Here is a 19958-nt window from a genome sequence, read left to right on the forward strand (position 1 = left end):
GAAGGGATGACTTCCTGCGACCTTCACCCATTGAATAGGTAAAAAAAAGAAACGTATTGGATAGAATGCACTCACCGTATATATGTAACAAAAAATTGGTACATGATTAAAATTGGAAATGCCGTATCCATTGAGAAACTTTTCTTTCTTCGCAGACCACAAAAAATTCCCTCTAGTTATTATATAAGAAATCTTATCCATAGTAGAAGGTCCCAAGCTACTGGCAAACTAATAATAATAACACCCTCTTGTAAGTCTTGGCCATTCTATTCTATTAAAAGCAACCACCAAAAAAAATAAACCTTAGCTACTACGACCACAGCCTTTAGTCATGGCCACAAGTTGCTCCTACATGGTTTCCACCAAATTATCCATGCTAGGCTGGAGTGGAGGAAGAAGAAGAGAAGCGAGAAACCGGAGAGCATTCTTGGTCTCAGCTCAACAACAAAGTGATGTTCAGGAAGCAGAGAGCGTGAAGGTAGTAGAAGAGGAGAAGGAGCAAGAACAAGTGCAAACCCAAACACCAAAGCCAAAAGGAACAACACCAAGGCCAGTGGAACCTCAGTTGAATGTGAAGAGCAAGAACATGTTGAGGGAATATGGAGGGCAGTGGCTGAGCTGCGCCACTCGCCATGTGAGGATCTATGCAGCGTATATCGATCCGGTGACTTGTGAGTTTGATCAAACCCAGATGGATAAGCTCACCCTTATTCTTGATCCCACTGATGAGTTTGTGTGGAATCCTGAGACTTGCAACATGGTCTATTCTTACTTCCAGGAGCTTGTTGATCACTACGAGGTAGTACTTTCCTTAAACACAATCTAATTTATTTTTCTTTTGATATGTGTTAGATTAATTAGTGTTTCTTACAATTACAAACAAGGTTTTAAAATCATCTCTGATTGTGATTTTTGGTTGTAGCATCAATGTTTTTAAGATGTTTGTGATACCAATGCTGTGACCAATATTGGCCAGAGTTTTTCACAATATATATATAAAAAAATAAAATTGTGACGAAACCAAGATCCTGATCGCAATTTAAAATTTTGGCCAAGCAAAATTAGTTAGAAGCCTGAAATTCTGAAAAGAGACAAAGAATTTAATTAATGGTAAAAAGCGAATTTAATTAAAATCTCCTAACCGTGTAAATTTTTTTTTTCCTTACCGTATCATCTAATAATAATTTATCGTGTATATTAAAATTATCGACTCTTGTACTAATTACTAGTCATATCTAGATTGATGTCTAATGAGTTGGTAATGTATAAATCTTAATAGTTACCATTATAAAAATGAAACTCTAGAAAATATATAAAATAAAATTGATGTATATTTGGCTTTGGTTGACAGTTTCTAAAAATTCTACTCATGAGTCTAAATGGTAATCCAACAAGCTATGGCAAAAAAGAAAAAAAAAAAGCATTAGATTTTTGATATGTTCTTAAGATAGTTTTGTGTGTTGAAATACTAACCTGTGCTGATGCAAAGCAGGGTGCTCCATTGACAGAATACACACTTCGCCTGATTGGTTCAGACATAGAGCACTATATAAGAAAAATGTTATACGATGGGGTAATCAAGTATAACATGAATGCAAGGGTTCTGAATTTCAGCATGGGAAAGCCAAGGATCATGTTCAACAACAATGATATCCAACCTGAAGATGCAATTGAGAAATGATTTGTGAAATACACCAAGAAAAAGTGAGCAATCATTGGTGGTTTGCATATGATTGTTTTGTAAATTGTAAAAATCTCTAGTCCAACATAAGACATTTTTTGGAGTTGAGTAAACTAATGCAAACCTAAATATAGTTATAGATACAGAGTATTCTTACAGTCCGTAATATAGCTTCTGTTCCTCGCTTATGTTACTAAACAACTAGTATAATCACCTCTGCTATAACATGGATGTTAATATGCTATCTTAAAATTTTAGTCATTTAATTTTTATGCATTTTACTTTTGGTAAAAATTTATAACATCATTTATCATGCGATATATGTATGGCATTATTAAACATATATAATTATTTTAGAGTTTAAATATGTTTTTAATATTTGAAAATATGATTATTATGCAATTAGTTTTTCTTTAAATTTATTTCAATTTTATTCCTTATATTTAAATTAAAATCGTGGATTTTTAGTCCCTTATCCGGGTATTTATAGAGAATAAAGGCAAATGATTTTACTTTTGACCACAAATACAAATGAAAAAACTTTAATGCTAGATTAATTGTAAGAACATTATATGGTTGCGCAAAATACAGAAATACAGGTACAGCAGAAGAAAATGGAATTGACTTGATAGTCTTCTCCTTTGATAATAGATTGACCAAATCTTAATTTAAGTCACTTGACTGATTCTACATGGCCACTGGGAATATAAAAATATTCTAAAAACAGAGGATTTATATCTGATTTCCTTTATAAAAGAGTTCAAACAAATAATGCCAAAGATCAAAGTTCATGGATAGAATTAACTGTGATAAACTTAGTTGCCGCTCAGATTTACGGGACTCTTTTTGCTTCTAAATATATAGCAAAATTCCAGTAATTGATCTTGCTGCATAACGATTTCTATGAACATTTATGGGCCCAAAACTCATAATAATATCCACAAAGTGGATTATTTTATTCAAAGGAATGCTATGTTAAAAGCTGAAGCTTTTAGCATTGTCAATTCCAATAATTCCGATTTCACTCTTTTGTCAATTGCACAAGGCCCCGGTGTAATGGCAAGTAAGTTAGGTGTTAGCCTTTTGGAGTGGAATGTTCAGCAAATGAAAGAACAATGTTTGCCTAGAAACTATAACCATATGCATCTAGTAAACATTATAGAGCAAGTAAAATGAAAATATAAAACAGATCTCCTGCTACCAAGCTTTAAGTCACTCCATAATGATTGATTACCATCACCTCGATCCACTTTCCTTGCTTCTGGTTTTAATATGTTGTTTTCCCTCCTAAAAAAAAACTGTTAGGATGGACCTAGAAAGATTCAAATATACTATATAAAACTGTTTGTTTATGTAAATTAAAATAACTCTAGTTTTAGTTTTGTATAAAAAACTATGAGCTATATATACTATCTCATACCATTCAACCAACACAAATATGAGGAGTGAGGGTATGGTGAAAAGTGGGGTGGAGAGCCCCATTTGTTTCTTAGTTAATTTCCAGCTTTAGCATTTATTCAGAATAAAAAAAGCACGCAGAATAATGAAAAAAATAATTGAATTTCTTTCTTTCTTGAAGACCTTTCGAGTCTAATGGCACCTTTCCATGTAAGTAAAGAATAAAGATTATTAAAGAGGTTGTGCGTATCTGCAGAAAAAAGGCACGGGAAAATCTTTGCTCTTTTTAGCTGGTTCACTTCACTAAAGTGTTTTTCTGTCACACACATACAAAAAAAAAAAAAAAAACCTTTGGATGGACTATGGAGTATTTGGTTTATACTTTTAGACTTAACATTTTTTTTCCACATATTATATTTTGTTTTTCTGTCACACACACACAAGAATAGTTTTTTAGATTAATATTTTCATTCAAAATGGAAGAATAACTTTTAAAGAAACTCAAATTTAAAATAAATATTCCAATTTATATATACAGAAGATTTGATTTAAATTGAATTAAATCACTTTTTAAAATTTAATCTAATATAATAAAAAAATCTATGTTCGGTCTATTTCAGTTTTCAATTTTTTAGATTAAGAAACTCCCCACTTTTACACCAGTCTGCTAATCTAGTTGAGAAAGATGACACAATTGACCATTGCAGTACTTAATTAAGAAGCTAAACAGTTATGAGTTATCAGTCTACGTGATCAAAGTTATTATTCAGAAATCAGAATAGTTTTGCGTACACGGAAATTTTGACAATTGACATGGTGCACAATCATTCGGCATTTTACTACCCTTTTTTTTTATTATGAGGAAAATGCATTTTACTACTTTGTTAAAGAAAAAAGGGCCATAGCTTTATGTCTAAAGTTTTATTGAAGGAAAAAAAAAATAGCTTTATGTTTAAACTGGGAAGATAAAAATAAAGAGAAGAAATGAAAATAGAAAATAGAGAATTAAAAATATTATGTCTTTTCTATTTTAACAAATTTTAATTATAATTAGTTGTTTGTGTTAAAGGAGATAGCTAGTTAGGCCTAATTTAAATAACTTTGTACTTGTTACAGGAAAAAATATTTAAAAATCAAATGAGGGGATGTTGATAATCTAATCAGTAGTGGATCCCACATGACTTGATTCCAATTAAAATATTTAAAAATTTCGTACCTTATCTTTTATATTAATTTTATATATGTATTAAACACCTCAAAATAAAATAGGATTTTTTTTGTATATATATTTTGTAAACTAGAATTGAGTTATAATATGATTAAATCTCAAATGCAAATTTGTCCACTTGCTGTATGCAGGCTAGTTCGTATTGTTTCAAGAATTCATATTTTTATAAGTAAAAATGCTAATTTAGTAATTCTACTTGAAAGTTTCTTTTCTTCCTAATAATTATTCACTGGCAAAAAAAGGGTGAAAGAGGAGTAATGATTCACGCAGCTATAGCTGGTAGCAAATATTCACCGCCACAAAATGTAGAATAAATCCCTCTAGCGTCACTCCGTGAGTCTCGCTTGCGACGGTGGATGTTTGGAACCTGGTGGTGCAACCTACGGCGATGGCGGAGGCGGCGGCGACGGTGGCGACGCGTGGTGGTATCACGTGACGTAGAGTGTGGGTCCCATTAACTAACTGAGCGTGACCCGTGCCTTCCAGTCAGAAGTGAAGTTGACGTGTTGTTGGATCAGACTCAGATCCACATAATCACAGGCACCCCCGGTTCACCAGTTAATAATCATAAAATCATAATCCTAAAAATAACAAACAACAGAATTTGCATTTATTTTTCATGCTTGTTCTTCTTCTGTCTTCACACCACCACCACCACCACCTTCCACTTCCACTCTCTTCTTCAGCGATTCCATTTCCATGGGTTCCTCCCTCGGCGACAACTTCAACCTTCTCTCTCCTCAACAGGTTCTCTCTCCCTCTCTCTCTCTCTCTCTCTCTCTCTCTCTCTCTCTCTTTCGAATTTCAACGAACGCTTCTGGATTCTGATTTTGATTTTGATTCGGTGACTCTCCCAGCAAGAGCTGGTTAAGGTGCTACTGGATAACGGCCAAGAGCACCTGTTTCGCGATTGGCCAGCTCCCGGCGTCGACGATAACCACAAGAAAGCTTTCTTTGACCAGGTTTTGTTTTATTCATTCGCTCAATTCAAATACATAGATCCATTCCTTCCTTCCTTGTATTCCTAAACGACGCTGCGCTTTTCATTAGTTGACTCGGCTCGATTCGAGTTACCCTGGTGGTCTGGAATCATACATCAAAAACGCTAAACGGCTCTTGGCTGATTCTAAGGCTGGCAGAAACCCTTTCGACGGCTTTACACCTTCCGTAAGTCTTGACAAACGTGTTTTTTATATGCTTATATTTTCGACATTGCACATCTAATGTATAACTTTATGCCATTGTAATAAAATTCTAATTCTCGATTTAGCCATTGAGTAATGCATGAGACCGTGTGGTAATCATTTTCTAGGTTCCAACGGGTGAGACTTTGGCATTTGGTGATGAGAGCTACATCAAATTTGAGGAAGCAGGTGTACTTGAAGCTCGGAAAGCTGCGTTTGTTCTTGTTGCCGGTGGTCTTGGCGAGCGTTTAGGATACAGTGGGATTAAGGTATGCCTTGTCGATCTGTGTCATCTCGTCATTTTGTTGCTCTGTTATTGTGTGTAATCTAGATATATACTCAGGTTAGAGGAATGCTTATTCTAGTGGTTTTTATTAAACCTATAACAGAATATTCGTAGTAGATTGAGGAGGCCGAGCCACCCCCAATACTAGTGCCCAGTGGCATGTTGGGGTTGCACAGCCTACCCAAACGATTACTTTACATGCCTAGACAGCAAGCAGTTTTACTTTTACCTAGTCACAGTTACTCAATTAGCCCTTAGGCTCCAAGTGATTTTCCTGAATAGGGTTGTCCACCAAATTAGATTTTCATGGCTTTAGAAAGAATTGAATCCGCATTCATGGGGAGAATGAGAGTTAACTCTAGATCCTTGATCACTTGTGCCAACAGGCGCAACACCCATTGGCAATTGGCAGAAAACTCTTAAAAGTCTAATACTATGATATAAGGACTGATGGAGTCTTTGCTGCATTTTTTCTTATTACAGTTGGGTATGACTTTCATTGTGTGTGCCTCTGTGGCTATGGAAACTTCTTACTAATGGATATTTCATGCCTTTTAATAGTCTTGGTCCTATTTCTGATACAATGTAAAGGGTTTGTTGTGTTTGTGTGTGTGGACAGTTCCAGTATGTCAAGGGATTAATTCCTGTTCTTAATTGTAGCTTCTGCCTCTTGCAGCTTGCTCTTCCTGCAGAAAGCACTACTGGAACATGTTTTGTACAACAATACATTGAATCTATATTGGCTCTTCAAGAAGCCAGCTCACAAGGTTAGTACCAGTTGTGCTTTTGCTATATAAAAATAAGAGTCATGTTCATCCTCCTGATTTGGTTGCTTATGTGGTAAAACAAAACAAAACATTGATAAACTTGTGCATGTAAATCTTTTATACAGGAAATAGATAGTATGTTTAAATTATACCCAATGTTTAAGATGCTGAGTTCATTTGTTTTGATGAAAGTAACTTTTTTTGTGCTTGAATTTTTTTTTTAAAAATGACTTGTTTTTTTTGGAAAATGTTCCCAGTAGAAAATAGCTTCCTAGAAAACATTTTGTGGTAAATTTTTCTTAAATTTTTTTTTCTGCTGTAAGCATTTTGTGGTAAATTACTCCCAGACTTTCTTTTTCTTCTGCCACTCTTTCAAACAATAGCCCACTCTATTGTAGTTATTAATGTTAACTATCATATTTGAAAGTCCCTTGAAGTAATGGTTGTGTTTTTCAACTTTTAGGTGAATCCCAGACACAGATTCCTCTTGTTATTATGACATCTGATGACACCCATGGACGTACTTTAGAGTTATTAGAATCAAATTCTTATTTTGGTTTGCAACCCACGCAAGTAACACTTTTAAAGCAGGTATGTCTTGGAAAATTCAATTTCGATTTAATATTTAAATGGTGAAATGGTAAATTCAGTCCCTGTATCAAACACTGTTTCCCTGTCTAGTCCCAACATGAAAAAACTCTACATTTTGTTCTTTACATTGTTTACAAATTAGTCCCTATCATTTATTAAAGTTATAATGGTATTAGAATTTTTTTCCTGTAGGAACCAAAATGCAAAACAAAAAAGGGTGTCAAGTATAGGGACTAAATCTAATACTGTTAAAACTTTGACAAACTGCAGGGATCAATTTGTAAATGTTTTTTAGTGTTGGAACTAAAATGTAGAGTTTTTTTTCATATAGGGACTAATAGTGTTAGGTGTAGGGACCAAAATTTTAATTTAACCCTTTTTTGAATAATTCTTAACTTTGTATGTTATTCAGGAAAAAGTTGCATGCTTAGAAGATAACGATGCCAGGCTTGCATTGGAACCACAAAACAAGTACAAAATTCAGGTATTGTTGACTTCTTTTTCTGTCTTGCTGGGTAACAGTATGATTGTGTGACCAGGAAGTTTATTTAGCAAAAAGCAATGAATGAGATGCATTCTATTAACCTCATAATTAGATTTTCAAACTAAGTGCAATCCATTGACCATTTCTCTTTGGGTAGACAAAACCTCATGGACATGGTGATGTGCATGCGCTTCTTTTTTCAAGTGGCATTCTGAAAGTATGGTATGTCTCAAACAGTTTACTTATCTTTTAGGATCAGTTTGTGTAGTCCATTTCATTTTTCTAAGTTGTAGACATTTGATAAATCTTTTCACTACATGTTTCCAAGTAATTTAAAGAATATTCGGAATATATTTGTGCACAACAAAAAACTTTTATGTGAAACTATAATTATTAATTTTTAATTCTGTAAATTGACAGGATTGTATTCTAGAAATCCAAGAAATTAAAAGTGCAAAGGGATCTTTGTCTTTCACTTGTATACTTTGATCATAATATATATATATATATATATATATATATATTTATAATTTTATACAACGGTTTACATTTGTTAGGTATGAAGCTGGGTTGAAATGGGTTTTATTTTTTCAAGATACAAATGGGCTTTTATTCAAGGTTAGTTATTTTTGCATTTTCGTACTTTCAGACACACTTTTCTGGTTTGCCCATTAATATTTTTAATGTATTCATTGCCTAGTAATTTGAGGATGCAGGCAATTCCATCAGCACTGGGCGTCAGTGCTGCCAAACAGTACCATGTTAACTCTCTTGCAGTACCTCGGAAAGCAAAAGAAGCTATTGGTGGAATTACCAGACTCACTCACTCTGATGGTAAGCTAATAATTGTTTCATCCCTCACATATAAAGAAAATAATGCTGATTCTGGACTATATGTTAATGTGGGTGAGGATAATATACTTGCTTTTGGTGTATTTCACAGTGGAATATAACTTCTTTCTTCTGTAAAGTAATTTAAAACTGTAAATTTTATGAATATGTTATTATTTATCATAATTAATGGGTAAATGGTAGACAATGATAGTTATGAGGGCAAGATGGTTTGTATAATTGACATTCATCCACTGATATTGATGTAGGACTGGTCAGGTAAACTGTTTGTATTTTTTAATGAATGATAAAAAAAAAAGTTTGTAAATATTGTGGATTGTTACAAAATCTTAAACCAACTGTTCTACAAACAAAAGTTATAAGTTAATATGGGTATTGGTACCTACTTTGATAACACATAGGTATTCATAATGTTCAAACAATTTGATGCTGATCTTGCAGGTATTCACTTGAACTAATACAATTCACATTGTCGATCTGTTAGCGAAAGCTAAATGTTTTTAACAGCTTTTTCATCCCACTTGCTGTCTCTTTGAATGTTTGTGTGTGCGCCTCTTTTTATTTGTATTCTGAGAATTGAAAATGCTACCAAATTCGATTCAGTGGTTACTGGGAGAGATCTTTTTGTTTGAGAAAAAGTATTTGGAGTGAGATCTAACTTAAAATAATAAGTTGCCATGTATTTTTACCATTTAATGAGACTTTTAAAGTGAGATTTCTTATACTTTTCCATGCTTGATAGTTTATTCAAATGTATTAATATTATATAAATAATGTATCTGTATCTTGACTTCTTTATATCAATGCCACTTTTTATGAATTTTCCTGGATTCATATTTTTAGCATTTGAGGATTAATTTGAATACATAATCAGGGAGGTCTATGGTGATAAATGTGGAATACAATCAGCTAGATCCTCTTCTCAGAGCAAGTGGATACCCTAATGGTGATGTAAATTGTGAGACTGGCTACTCCCCATTTCCAGGAAATATTAACCAAGTAACCCTCTTTTTCATACTTCAACATCCTCCTCCCTCTCATGCAACTTACCTTTTCAATTATATTGTCGGGATGATTTATTATTCTTATCTGCATTGCTCTCACACACCACATGGTGTGAGCTTTTAATTCATAATGATGTTTGAAATATAGAAATATCAGGCTGTTATAACCATGGTTTAGTTATAATTGTAACTGAATTATTATTATTATTTAGTTGAACCGTACCATGATTATACCATGATTGCATAGTGACAACATCTTATTCTAACAGTTGATTTTAGAACTTGGTCCTTACATTGAAGAGCTCTCAAAAACAGGAGGTGCCATACAGGAGTTTGTTAACCCAAAGTAATTCTTCTTTCTAATACTCACTTTACTATTTATGTGGGAAATCTCTAAAAACCTCCCTGTATTTGACCTAGTGTGTTTTGGTCTTTGTTACATTCAAAATGCGTAAAATGGTATATAAATGTTGAGCTGTGCACTTTACTTCAATTCCATCACAACTGTTAAAAAAGTGGATGGAAAAGGACTCAGGTCACTATCTGGTTATTCTAGGACTATTCTGGAATCAGGAAGCTTAGTTGTGGTGGATTAAGAGTGAAGTACACAACTTGAAAAGTTTTATTTTTGAGAGTTTTCCCTTATTGTTTGTAACACTTTGCTGTAGCATGCTTCAATTTTCAATGCTATATTAATATATTTCCTTACTGCAGATATAAGGATGCCAGCAAAACTTCATTTAAGTCCTCAACTCGACTTGAATGTATGATGCAAGACTATCCAAAAACGTTGCCCCTATCTGCCAGGGTTGGGTTCACGGTAAATTATCTATTTGAGAACAGTGCAAAAATCTTAGCAAATCAATTGAGCTTGACTTTTCCATCCTTGGACCTAGCCTTTTAGGTTATTGATGTAGTCCGTCAATGCTGATGCCACTTTAGTTAATGGAAATGGATGAACGGTTGTTATGCTTGGTGCTACCTCACTGGTTCTATATAATTGTGTAGGTGATGGAAACATGGCTTGCTTATGCACCCGTGAAGAATAATGCTGAGGATGCTGCTAAGGTACAACATAAATTCTAATGTACTAAACTACTAATTTACACCCGGAGAAACAAAGTTGATAAAAAGAAAGAGAGGGAGTATGACTTTTGAGCCCTTGATTTCATATTGAAGTGTAAGAACTATGCAGTACTTAATTGAAGTAGATTGATAAGGTCTGACCAAAAAGATTGGATGCAATTGGGAAATTTGGATTTGAAATGCTATTTTGATGGTAGGGGTTTTGAATAATGGTATTTTAATTCACTAAAAAGTTTTTCAAGAGAGGAATTATCTCTTACACATTTTCTTAATATTTCTGAAGGTGCCGAAAGGAAATCCATACCATAGTGCAACTTCTGGAGAAATGGCCATCTATCGTGCAAATAGCATTATTCTCAAAAAGGTAATGTAGTGCTTTTACCCTCAAGTCTTGATTTTTGTATATGATTTTATTGCAATTTCTATAGGAATTAGTTTTTGAAAATATTGGCTTGTTATTTTTTGGTAATGTTAAAGTATTTGTCATAGAATTAAATTCCTTTTAGAACATTATGGATTAGGAAAGTTCTATAAGATTATTTACTTGCCAATGAAGCTCTAATATGCATATAAAAGGGCCTGCAAGATACAATTTACATTTTTGCTTAAGAATGTTATTCCAAGTCCAAGGATCTTCCTTGTGTCCAGGTTGATTTAGAATTCCTATGTATGCATATCCTTCTCTTACCTCATTTTGTGCTTTTGTCTAACTCCTGAGATGGCAGCTGTTACAATTACAAGTTTACAACCTACCTCAGACAACTGAGTAGTTGTCTCTACATTTTTTCTCCTGCCAGGCTGGTGTCCAAGTAGCAGATCCAGTAGTGCAGGTCTTCAATGGGCAAGAGGTTGAAGTTTGGCCTCGTATCACATGGAAGCCAAAATGGGGTCTGACTTTTAATCGGATCAAGGGCAAAGTCAGTGGAAATTGCTCCATTTCCCTAAGGTCTACTCTGGCTATTAAGGGTCCAAATATATTTATTGAAAATCTGTCCGTAGATGGGGCTCTAATCATTGACGCTGTGGATGATGCAGAGGTATGGCAAGACAAATTTATCAATATTTTATTTTTTATTTCCTGAGTTTCATATTAACTGTTTGAGAGGAGTAATTAATTACCATTTGATGTATGAAAATAGAACAGTAGAGTGTACACCTCATTGTCTACACCTTAATATTATCTACTATTCTTCTAATTATCCAAACCCAAAAATGGTTTTTGCTCACAGGTCATACCGGGGTTGGACAATAACTAGTTATGTTGAATAGTCAGAAAACAGATTTAGTAAAAGTTGATAACACTGAGATGTAGAAATGAGGTGTACTAACAAGTTAGGGTAGATTTGTTAACAACATTACTCAAAGGATAATTAGGGTAGATTTGTTTCAATTTTCAACACCATAACATAGATTGAGAACCCAAATTACATAGCAAGGCATAAAACACTGGAGCCTAGCTTTTCTTAATAAATACCTAACTAAATAGCCAAGTTATCCAAATTTAAATACAATAACTTTTTTTTTTAATTGACTCTCCGGAATACTAAATTCCCAACTGATAATTAATAATTTCATAATCCTGATAATTGCACATGGTCTAGTGATTTCTATTCTTTTATTACTGTACTCCTCCACCACTATTTCTTAAAAAAATTAATTAAGGCTTGAAACTATATTTACTACGAATGCTCATGTTTGTGTTTATTGAATATTTTAAACTGAGGTGGGAATTTTTTCTTATATAAAAAAATAGGTAAACGTGAGTGGCTCAGTTCAAAACGATGGGTGGATCCTTGAAACTATTGACTACAAAGATGCCTCGGAGCCTGAGGTGTTGAGAATCAGGGGTTTTAAATTTAACAAAATTGAGCAGCTGGAAACGAAATACTCCGAGCCTGGCAAATTTCACTTGAAGGCTTGAACATGCATCTGTGTAAAGAAGTTTTAATCCTCATGCTACATTCATTATTATTCTTTGTCTCTTTTTTAACCTGTCTTTCTACTCTTTGGCTCTCATGTTCTAAGCAGTGGGATCAGAAGTTTTGCAGAGTTTCTCTCCTCTCCCCTCCCCCCCAACCTTTTAGGTGTTTGATGGGGATAAATGCTGATGTACTATTTTGTTCATAAGTTTTGCCCCCACTTCGATTAGAGAAACTATTTATGCATTCCTAGCTCAATGTCTAAAGAATCTGAGTCCATTTGTATTGGTGTGATAGAAACTTGAGCAGATTCATTATGTGTGCATATGGAAGACGGTTGTCGGTTGACGTGCCATTTAATAAGGTGCCAACAAGTTGGACTAATATTGATTGTTTTACCCATCCTATACACTGGATCTCAATCTGTTACCTTTTTTTGTAGTTTTGTTACACCAAAGGGGCAAAATATACAAGGACACTTAATACATTATTTTTGTTTTATCTCGATTATACTTTAAATTCAAAAGTACATAATTGTTTTGTAGTGTGACGCATCTGGTGATTCCCTGGACAGCAAACCAATCTGCGTTTGCATGGGGAAATAAAGAAAAAACTTAATTATCAATTTGGTTAATTTTAGGGTTAAATTGATTTATTTTAAAAATGAGAATCAAATTGAATATTTTTTAAAAATTCAGGGATCAAATTGATTCATGTTTAAGAACTTGACTTGGGGATTAAATTAATCCTTTTAAAAATTTGGAAATGAAATTATTCCGTTTAAAATAATTTGATGACTAAATTGTTAATTAAAAAAAATAGCATACCAACCTGCGCACGCTGCCATATTTATGGAAGATATAGCTGTAGATTTCACTCTTTTTTCTTTGGTCCTAATATAATAAAAGGGACTATTTCTTAAACTTATAGGGAAAATGCCCTAATGAGATATTGAAAATTATGAGTTTGTTTGATAGTTTTTTTTCTAGATTTTTTTTTATAAAATAACCACTTTTTGTTAATTTTTCATGTGTTTGTTTCAGTTTTTAAAAAATAATCAAAAGCTGGAAAAAAATCTAAACTTTGATTATAACTATGTTATTTAGAAACACTTATCATAAAATCAGTTGTTACTTTTAATGAAAGAAATTGATTGTAAACAAACATAGATTAACCGTAAAAGAAAATATAAATTAAATTTTGTCTTTTATTTTACATTGGAATTATTTTTAAAAAAAATCCGTGACAAATTAGTCCTATAATTAAAAACTAAAAGTTTATCCATTAGCGAAATCTCACCTTCTCAGTTACTTCTTCTAACTTTTTATAAGTTGGAAAAAAATCTATTGGAAGGTCAACTCTTTAAATGTCTTACACCTGGAGAAATTAATCATTAATTTTTTAAGGAAAAATATTTGCGGTTATAAATTTGGGCCTACTTTCATGGGCTATTGCTTATCCACTTCTTCCTATCAACAACACAACAGCAGCACTCGTATGAAAATATGATTGAGAAACTGTGAAATCATACAGAAAGTGACCTCGGAGAACCGCCATTGAAACCGTGCTCGAGTAGAAAAAGGAAGAACCATTCAAGGTTCTGGTTTGATTTTGACTTCCAATGCCAAATTGGATTGAATTCACCTAATACAATATTTTCCAAGAAAAAATATACTTACGGTAAGGTAGATTGGACGTGAATAGCGACGGATTCGTGAGCCTTGAGGAGCTGAATCGGTTGTGGAAAAGAAGAGTCTTGGTTTCAGCGATTTCTTGTTCTTTTAGAACTCCATATCGGAGCTGAACAATGAGGTGAAGAAGACACGGAGGAGGAGTTCGAGAGCGACCTCGCCAAGACGTTCGACTTGGATGGAGATGGTTTCATCACAAGCCAAGAGCATGGCTCAAATTTTAAAATTTTAAAATTTATTCATTTTCTTTATGTGATCTATCTGGTAGCTTTAAAATGGCTCAATTTTTTTTTAAGCTGATAATTTTGGGGCCGTCCTGATAAATTTGACCCGTTTGTTTAGTTTTTTTTTTTTATATATAAAAAAACACTTTTGTAATAAAATAAGCAATTTTGCTTTACTTCTTTAATGTATTTATCTAAACCCTTTTTTTTAAATACATTTTTTGTTTTTTAAAGTTTATTTACTTCTTAAAAAATTACTTTTTTAAATTTAAACAAATTGACCTTTATTTTTATCTGAATCTTGAAGTAGGTTTTGGGTTTCATATTACAATTCTTTGTGATATTTTTTTTTCTTCGTAGTAGTGTATACTTTCATGAGCAAAGACGTTTTAAGCGTGAAAAAAATTTAAATTATTTACTTAATGTCTGTTTTTGTTTTAAATTTTAGTTCTTGTTAAAATCAGAGCTTAATATGCATTGAAAGTTAAAACCAGAGCTTGTTAAATTCAGAGCTTAATAAGCAGTGAAAGTTAACTCTTTGTTTATAAAAATAAAACCATCCACAAAGTCAAAAACTAACCAAACTGAGATGATTTGATCTTTAAGCTTATGCCTGCTCGATTCTAGTGTGCCCTGCATCATTTAAACTCTTGATTTTTGACGCTACAGAATCCTATTTCTGACAAAGGCTTGTGCAATTATGGGAATTTCTGCTTTAACTTGGTGTAACATGATCATGAATTTTACTTCATGTGCCAAGGTTACTTCTATTATCCTACAATTCTTAGCTTAACAGAGACTTACAAACTGTCTAATTAAAGCACGGACATTAAGTTTATATCAGTGTGTAATGAATTAAACACAAGAAGAGCAAAATCATTTTGTTCAGAAAGGATATCAGATGATATGATTAACTAACATTCCTACGTTTTACCAGGATACAATTTTTATATATATATATACACACCAAAGTTTGCCAAGGCATTAAATAGTTTGAGTATCTCAACAAATATTTTTGTTCCCCTGGGAAACACAATGCAACATCAAACCACTCAATCTATCTAAAGTATTGAGGTTCAGAAATAGGCTTCATTGCAGACGAATAAGTACTAGTTAGCACCATATCCAACATTTTCAACCTTCAGATTCATATACCCAATATCTCTTAATATTTCTTATTCCTCCTGAAGAAGTCAGTCAGCAAAAAGGGCACTCAAGGAGTAAATATGGCATTTCAACAATAGTAACATTTAGAAGGAATCTCCATCGATAATCACTGCACTAATAAAAATTAATAATACCTGGTACCCAATCTACCAAGAACCAAAAGGTAATCTAGAAAGAACAATACTATAATGAAAGAGGTATTAGGTCCAATTGCATGTTTAATTGTAGTAGTGTATGATAATGTACAATTAAAATACTACCACAGACTAATTACTAATCAAGAATATAATTCCAACTGAAGTATCACACCTCAGCTTAAAGATGATTTCACTAGCTTCCTTAGCTCTGTTCCAATAACCTAAAATGCGCCTGCAGTATTTAATTGCTTGCCGATATATGTTTCATATATTTCCACAACAAGACGAGGATTAGTGTCCACCAGCTCCGCATAACATTCATTTTGAGTGAGCAGGTCCATGTTGTCCAAGATCACTGCCAAGGACGCACTTCGTAATTGTTTGCAATTGTATTGATATGCAAAGGCATAGTTAGAAATAGCTTTATTCCAATTCATTTTGGCGATCAAATACTTTTCACAATATGTCTTGAGATGCTTCACCTGATACTTTTCTCCTAAAACCAACAGGTTACAGGCCAATTCGTTATCAAGGGACGCTTCAGCAGTGTATAAATAATTAACAAAAGCACTAAGGGTATCATATGATATGTCAGAAATCTTGATGGTGCCACTCCGCCTTTCTGCCATATCGTTCTCAAGCATTGCTTTGAAAACAGGAGAGCGACTAACCTAATCGTATCATAAAATATCATTAGTTTCATTAAGAACAGCCAAAACACAAGAATAAATCATAGCAACATTTAACAACATCAATGTAGCAAATCTAATCAAGGATGCCTAACTGCACCGGAAAGCAACATCCAAAGTATTTGTGATGCTCCCCTCATTTATTGGTTAAATAAAACGGTCAGGGATTAAAAGATTGTGTTAAATTTCGTTAATCAAAATTGAGTACATATCCGAATTGAGCCCAATTCAATGCGGTGTAAACTACAAGACTCTTGAATCCAATCTGCATACAGCTTCAGAGTCTATTCAGTATTCACATTCCATTGTCAAGGATTTCTTAAAGAAAATTACAAAAACAAAGATAAGAAGAAAGAAGCCAAATTTTGGATTAGGAAACAAGTTAGGTGGCATTTCCTTCTGTCCAGTTAACAGAATGAAATAACCAAAAGTACGAATAAATGATTGAAACAAGTTACAGCATCAGTTTATTTAAAAGTTATAGCCTTTCATGAGCAATACATATCCTTGGTAAAAATTGTTTCTCAACTCATTTGATCATTATTATAGCATATTATACTACTCCTTCACTCCTATCCTGACTTTGGACAAGATAGGTAACACCATCTAGTATACTATGGCATGTAATGTAAAAGTTTCTTGTCATCAACTTAAAGCTTGATTGCTTTAGCTGTCAGAAATCAGAGGGTCATTTGCTCGAAGCATTTTTTCCCCCTTTAGGAAAACATGCCTTGTGCCCCATATTTTGTGCAATTGCACAAGATAAAATTTCTGCCAAATAGCCAATTATTCACCTCCCTAGCATGGATTTCAAAATGACTCCTAAAAACCTAAAACCACATATGCTCTTGGTTATCAAACAGTCTAAATCATCACCATCCATTGCCAAACTAGTAAAAAAAAGGCTGCATCCTAAATAGACCCTAAAATAATAAAATTGTTCAAGTAGTTCCTAAGTACTGAATATCTATCAGTTTAGACCTAAGTTGTTGTATTTCAGTAAAATTCATCAAGTAATTTGAAGGGATTTTCAATATTTAAGGGACCACTCAACAAGATTTCTAATACTTCTAGCACTACTCAAGTAATTTCATCTTGCTTTAAGGACCATTTAATTGACGGTTTACTCTAAATTCAAATGTTATATGCCAGATACGCATGAAACCTTATTCACACAAGTAAAATTTAGACTTTAAAAAAAAAAAACAAGTATAATTTAACTTCCACGAGCATAACCGCAAACCAAGCAAAAAATAAATAAAATAAAGGATCAATAAAAAATTGACCTCATAAACTGTTTACACATAACTTCAATTTTTCGTACAAATAAAAAATCAGCATAAACAAGGATCAATAAAAAATCAATTGGACAAAACTAAATCACAGTAACCACTTAAAATTGGAGAGCAACACGCATGCTTCGTCTCAATTGAAAGAGAAGAGAAGAAATTGGCTGACCAGAAGGTGCTTGTGAGCGGGAATGGGAACGGCGTCGGAGTCGTCGACGGGAACGAGGATGATATCGGCGGTGGAAGCGTTTAGATTGGGATAGGGGAGAGTGAGGAAGGAGACTTTGGATTTGAGCTCTTCGATCTCGCGGCGGAGCTCCTCCTCAGCCTCGTTGGCCTCCTGGTAGCACTCCCTGCAGGTTCCCGAGTCGTCCATGTCGTATTCCTCCTCGCACGAGAGGCACCGCATCACCAAGTCTGACGCATCGCTCTCGCTCCCGTTGCTGCTGCCCATAGACGCCGTGCACCGCCGCGGAGGCATCCTTCTCCGATTCCGTACCATGATGTGCTGTCTCTCACGCACGCTCCTAACAACAAAAAAAAAAAATAAAAAAAGAAGAAAAAACCCAACCTTGTATACTTAAGTAGTACTCAGTACTCACAAGAGAAACGTCGTTTGGTGATTCGTCAAACTTCTTCATTAATTTATTTTAATTAATTAATTAATTAATTATAAATTTTTTGTTAGGGTTTGTTTGTACAGAAAAAAATATTAGGGTTGTTTTTAATTTAAATTAATTCCATCTTTTACCTTTCCTAATTTTATATTTTTTTATAAACTGGTAATATTTTAAAATAATATTATATTTTTATTTAAATTATTCATTATAAATTTACAATATAATTTATATTTTAAAAAATATTTAATATATTTTAGTTGTAGTACAATTCATATATTTCAAAATATTTGTTAATAATATTTTTTAATTATGTAAAAATAAATAGTATTTATTATATGTAATGTACAAACTATATATATATATATATATATATATATATATGTATATGTATATGTATATGTATATCATTTAAATATGTTCTTAATATTATTATTTAACAAGTTATATGATAATAAAAAAAATTCTCCCCTTTTCATAACAAAAATTACAAATATGTTTAAGCCGTGTAAGGCTATTAAGGAATGTTTGGTAAGAGAGAAAAAAATTGATTTTCTAAAAATCTTAAATTACAAATTATATATATATATATATATATATATATATATATATATATTAAAATAACATTCTTAGGAAATAATTTCTCAAGAATGATTTTAATTAGGTTTCCAAAAAAAATCATAAAGAAAGTGGGAATCTAAACTTTTCCAACTTAAGAGAAAATTTTAATTATTTGAAAAGACTATATTACCATTTTTCAAATACAAAATTTGTTCACTTAGGGTTTATCATTTTCTAGAAACTTATCCACATGATTATATCTTTCTTTAATTTTGAAAAAATTATTTACTTTTGAAATTTGTAAAAAAATAAATCCTTCTTTATCTTTATTTTTTTAAAACGGAAATCTCCGACTATTTTATTAAATTTAATTAACATGATGAAAATATTGTAATTCAATATCTAATATTATAGAAGTCATAATAATACTTCAACCAAGTAAAATATCGTCATAATTAAATCAAATAATCAATAATAGTAAAAATATTTTAAAATTATTTTTGTTCAATTTTATTTTGCAAATATTTTTTATAAGTTTATATAAATCTTGTAATTAAATTAGGTAAGTGTCATGTAATAAAATTTGAGTAAAAAAAGATTTGATCAAATTATTTTAATAAAGCATATATTTGTAAAGAAAATCTTATATATTAGAAAAGTGCTACAGTAATCAAACTTTATGAACATTACTTTTAAAAAAATATGCTATCATTAACCAAACAAATTTTAATATGAAAAGACAATTTCCTCTTATGACGACAAATTTTCTAAATATTTAACATCACTGTGTAGTTATCTAAAATTCAAACTATAAACTACTGTTTAGTTAAAATAATTGATTTTCTTATTCATAAGAAAAAAATAAGTACTGCACTATACACTAAGAGTTTATAATAATTTACACGTTATTTTAATTATAAAATTTACCTTAGTATATACAAACAGATGAAACATTAAATCAATTAAATGGAAAAATAAAATTTCAATACTTATTTTAAAACAATGAAATAACAAACCAAAAATGAACAGACAAAATAACATTGGCGTAGTACACCTGTTCCCACCTGTAATAATGAGAAAATGTTGAGAAAAGAACGCAATAA

General features: G+C 32.4%; 3 protein-coding genes across 3 annotated transcripts; 2 read left to right on the forward strand and 1 right to left on the reverse strand.

Annotated features, from left to right (window-relative positions):
- The first annotated feature begins 268 nt into the window (after nt 1-268).
- On the forward strand, nt 269-1749 carry LOC100527195 (uncharacterized). Its single transcript, NM_001249328.2, is given in 2 exon segments — nt 269-799; nt 1493-1749. Coding segments are annotated over 2 exon segments (657 nt in total). The 5' UTR covers nt 269-331; the 3' UTR covers nt 1682-1749.
- Nucleotides 1750-4555: 2806 nt separating this feature from the next.
- Nucleotides 4556-12967, forward strand: LOC100793599 (UDP-sugar pyrophosphorylase 1). Its single transcript, XM_003526609.5, has 18 exons — nt 4556-5054; nt 5165-5269; nt 5358-5474; nt 5620-5760; nt 6454-6544; nt 7008-7135; nt 7548-7619; nt 7777-7841; nt 8177-8237; nt 8336-8453; nt 9346-9470; nt 9745-9821; nt 10190-10295; nt 10484-10543; nt 10845-10925; nt 11359-11598; nt 12315-12494; nt 12590-12967. Exons 1-17 carry the CDS (start codon nt 5007-5009, stop codon nt 12480-12482), a joined length of 1803 nt encoding a protein of 600 aa, XP_003526657.1. The 5' UTR covers nt 4556-5006; the 3' UTR covers nt 12483-12494; nt 12590-12967.
- Nucleotides 12968-15762: 2795 nt separating this feature from the next.
- On the reverse strand, nt 15763-18295 carry LOC100794118 (BTB/POZ domain-containing protein At4g08455). The gene is made up of 2 exons (XM_003526610.5): nt 17847-18295; nt 15763-16370 (listed from the first exon to the last, which is right to left on the reverse strand). The coding sequence occupies exons 1-2, from the start codon at nt 18177-18179 to the stop codon at nt 15921-15923; spliced, it is 783 nt and encodes a 260-aa protein (XP_003526658.1). The 5' UTR covers nt 18180-18295; the 3' UTR covers nt 15763-15920.
- Between the last annotated feature and the right edge of the window lie 1663 nt (nt 18296-19958).

This window comes from Glycine max, chromosome 6, assembly GCF_000004515.6.
Source record: "Glycine max cultivar Williams 82 chromosome 6, Glycine_max_v4.0, whole genome shotgun sequence".
Classification (NCBI taxonomy): Eukaryota; Viridiplantae; Streptophyta; class Magnoliopsida; order Fabales; family Fabaceae; genus Glycine; species Glycine max.

Bases quoted from the DNA above. Each gene is read 5' to 3' on its own strand.
- LOC100793599 (XM_003526609.5), top strand. From the start codon at position 5,007: ATGGGTTCCTCCCTCGGCGACAACTTCAACCTTCTCTCTCCTCAACAG. The intron at 6,545-7,007 runs GTTAGTACCAGT...TTCAACTTTTAG, and splicing joins TCAAGAAGCCAGCTCACAAG to GTGAATCCCAGACACAGATT. The intron at 7,842-8,176 runs GTATGTCTCAAA...TACATTTGTTAG, and splicing joins AGTGGCATTCTGAAAGTATG to GTATGAAGCTGGGTTGAAAT.
- LOC100794118 (XM_003526610.5), bottom strand. From the start codon at position 18,179: ATGGTACGGAATCGGAGAAGGATGCCTCCGCGGCGGTGCACGGCGTCT. The intron at 16,371-17,846 runs GTCAGCCAATTT...TGATACGATTAG, and splicing joins CCGCTCACAAGCACCTTCTG to GTTAGTCGCTCTCCTGTTTT.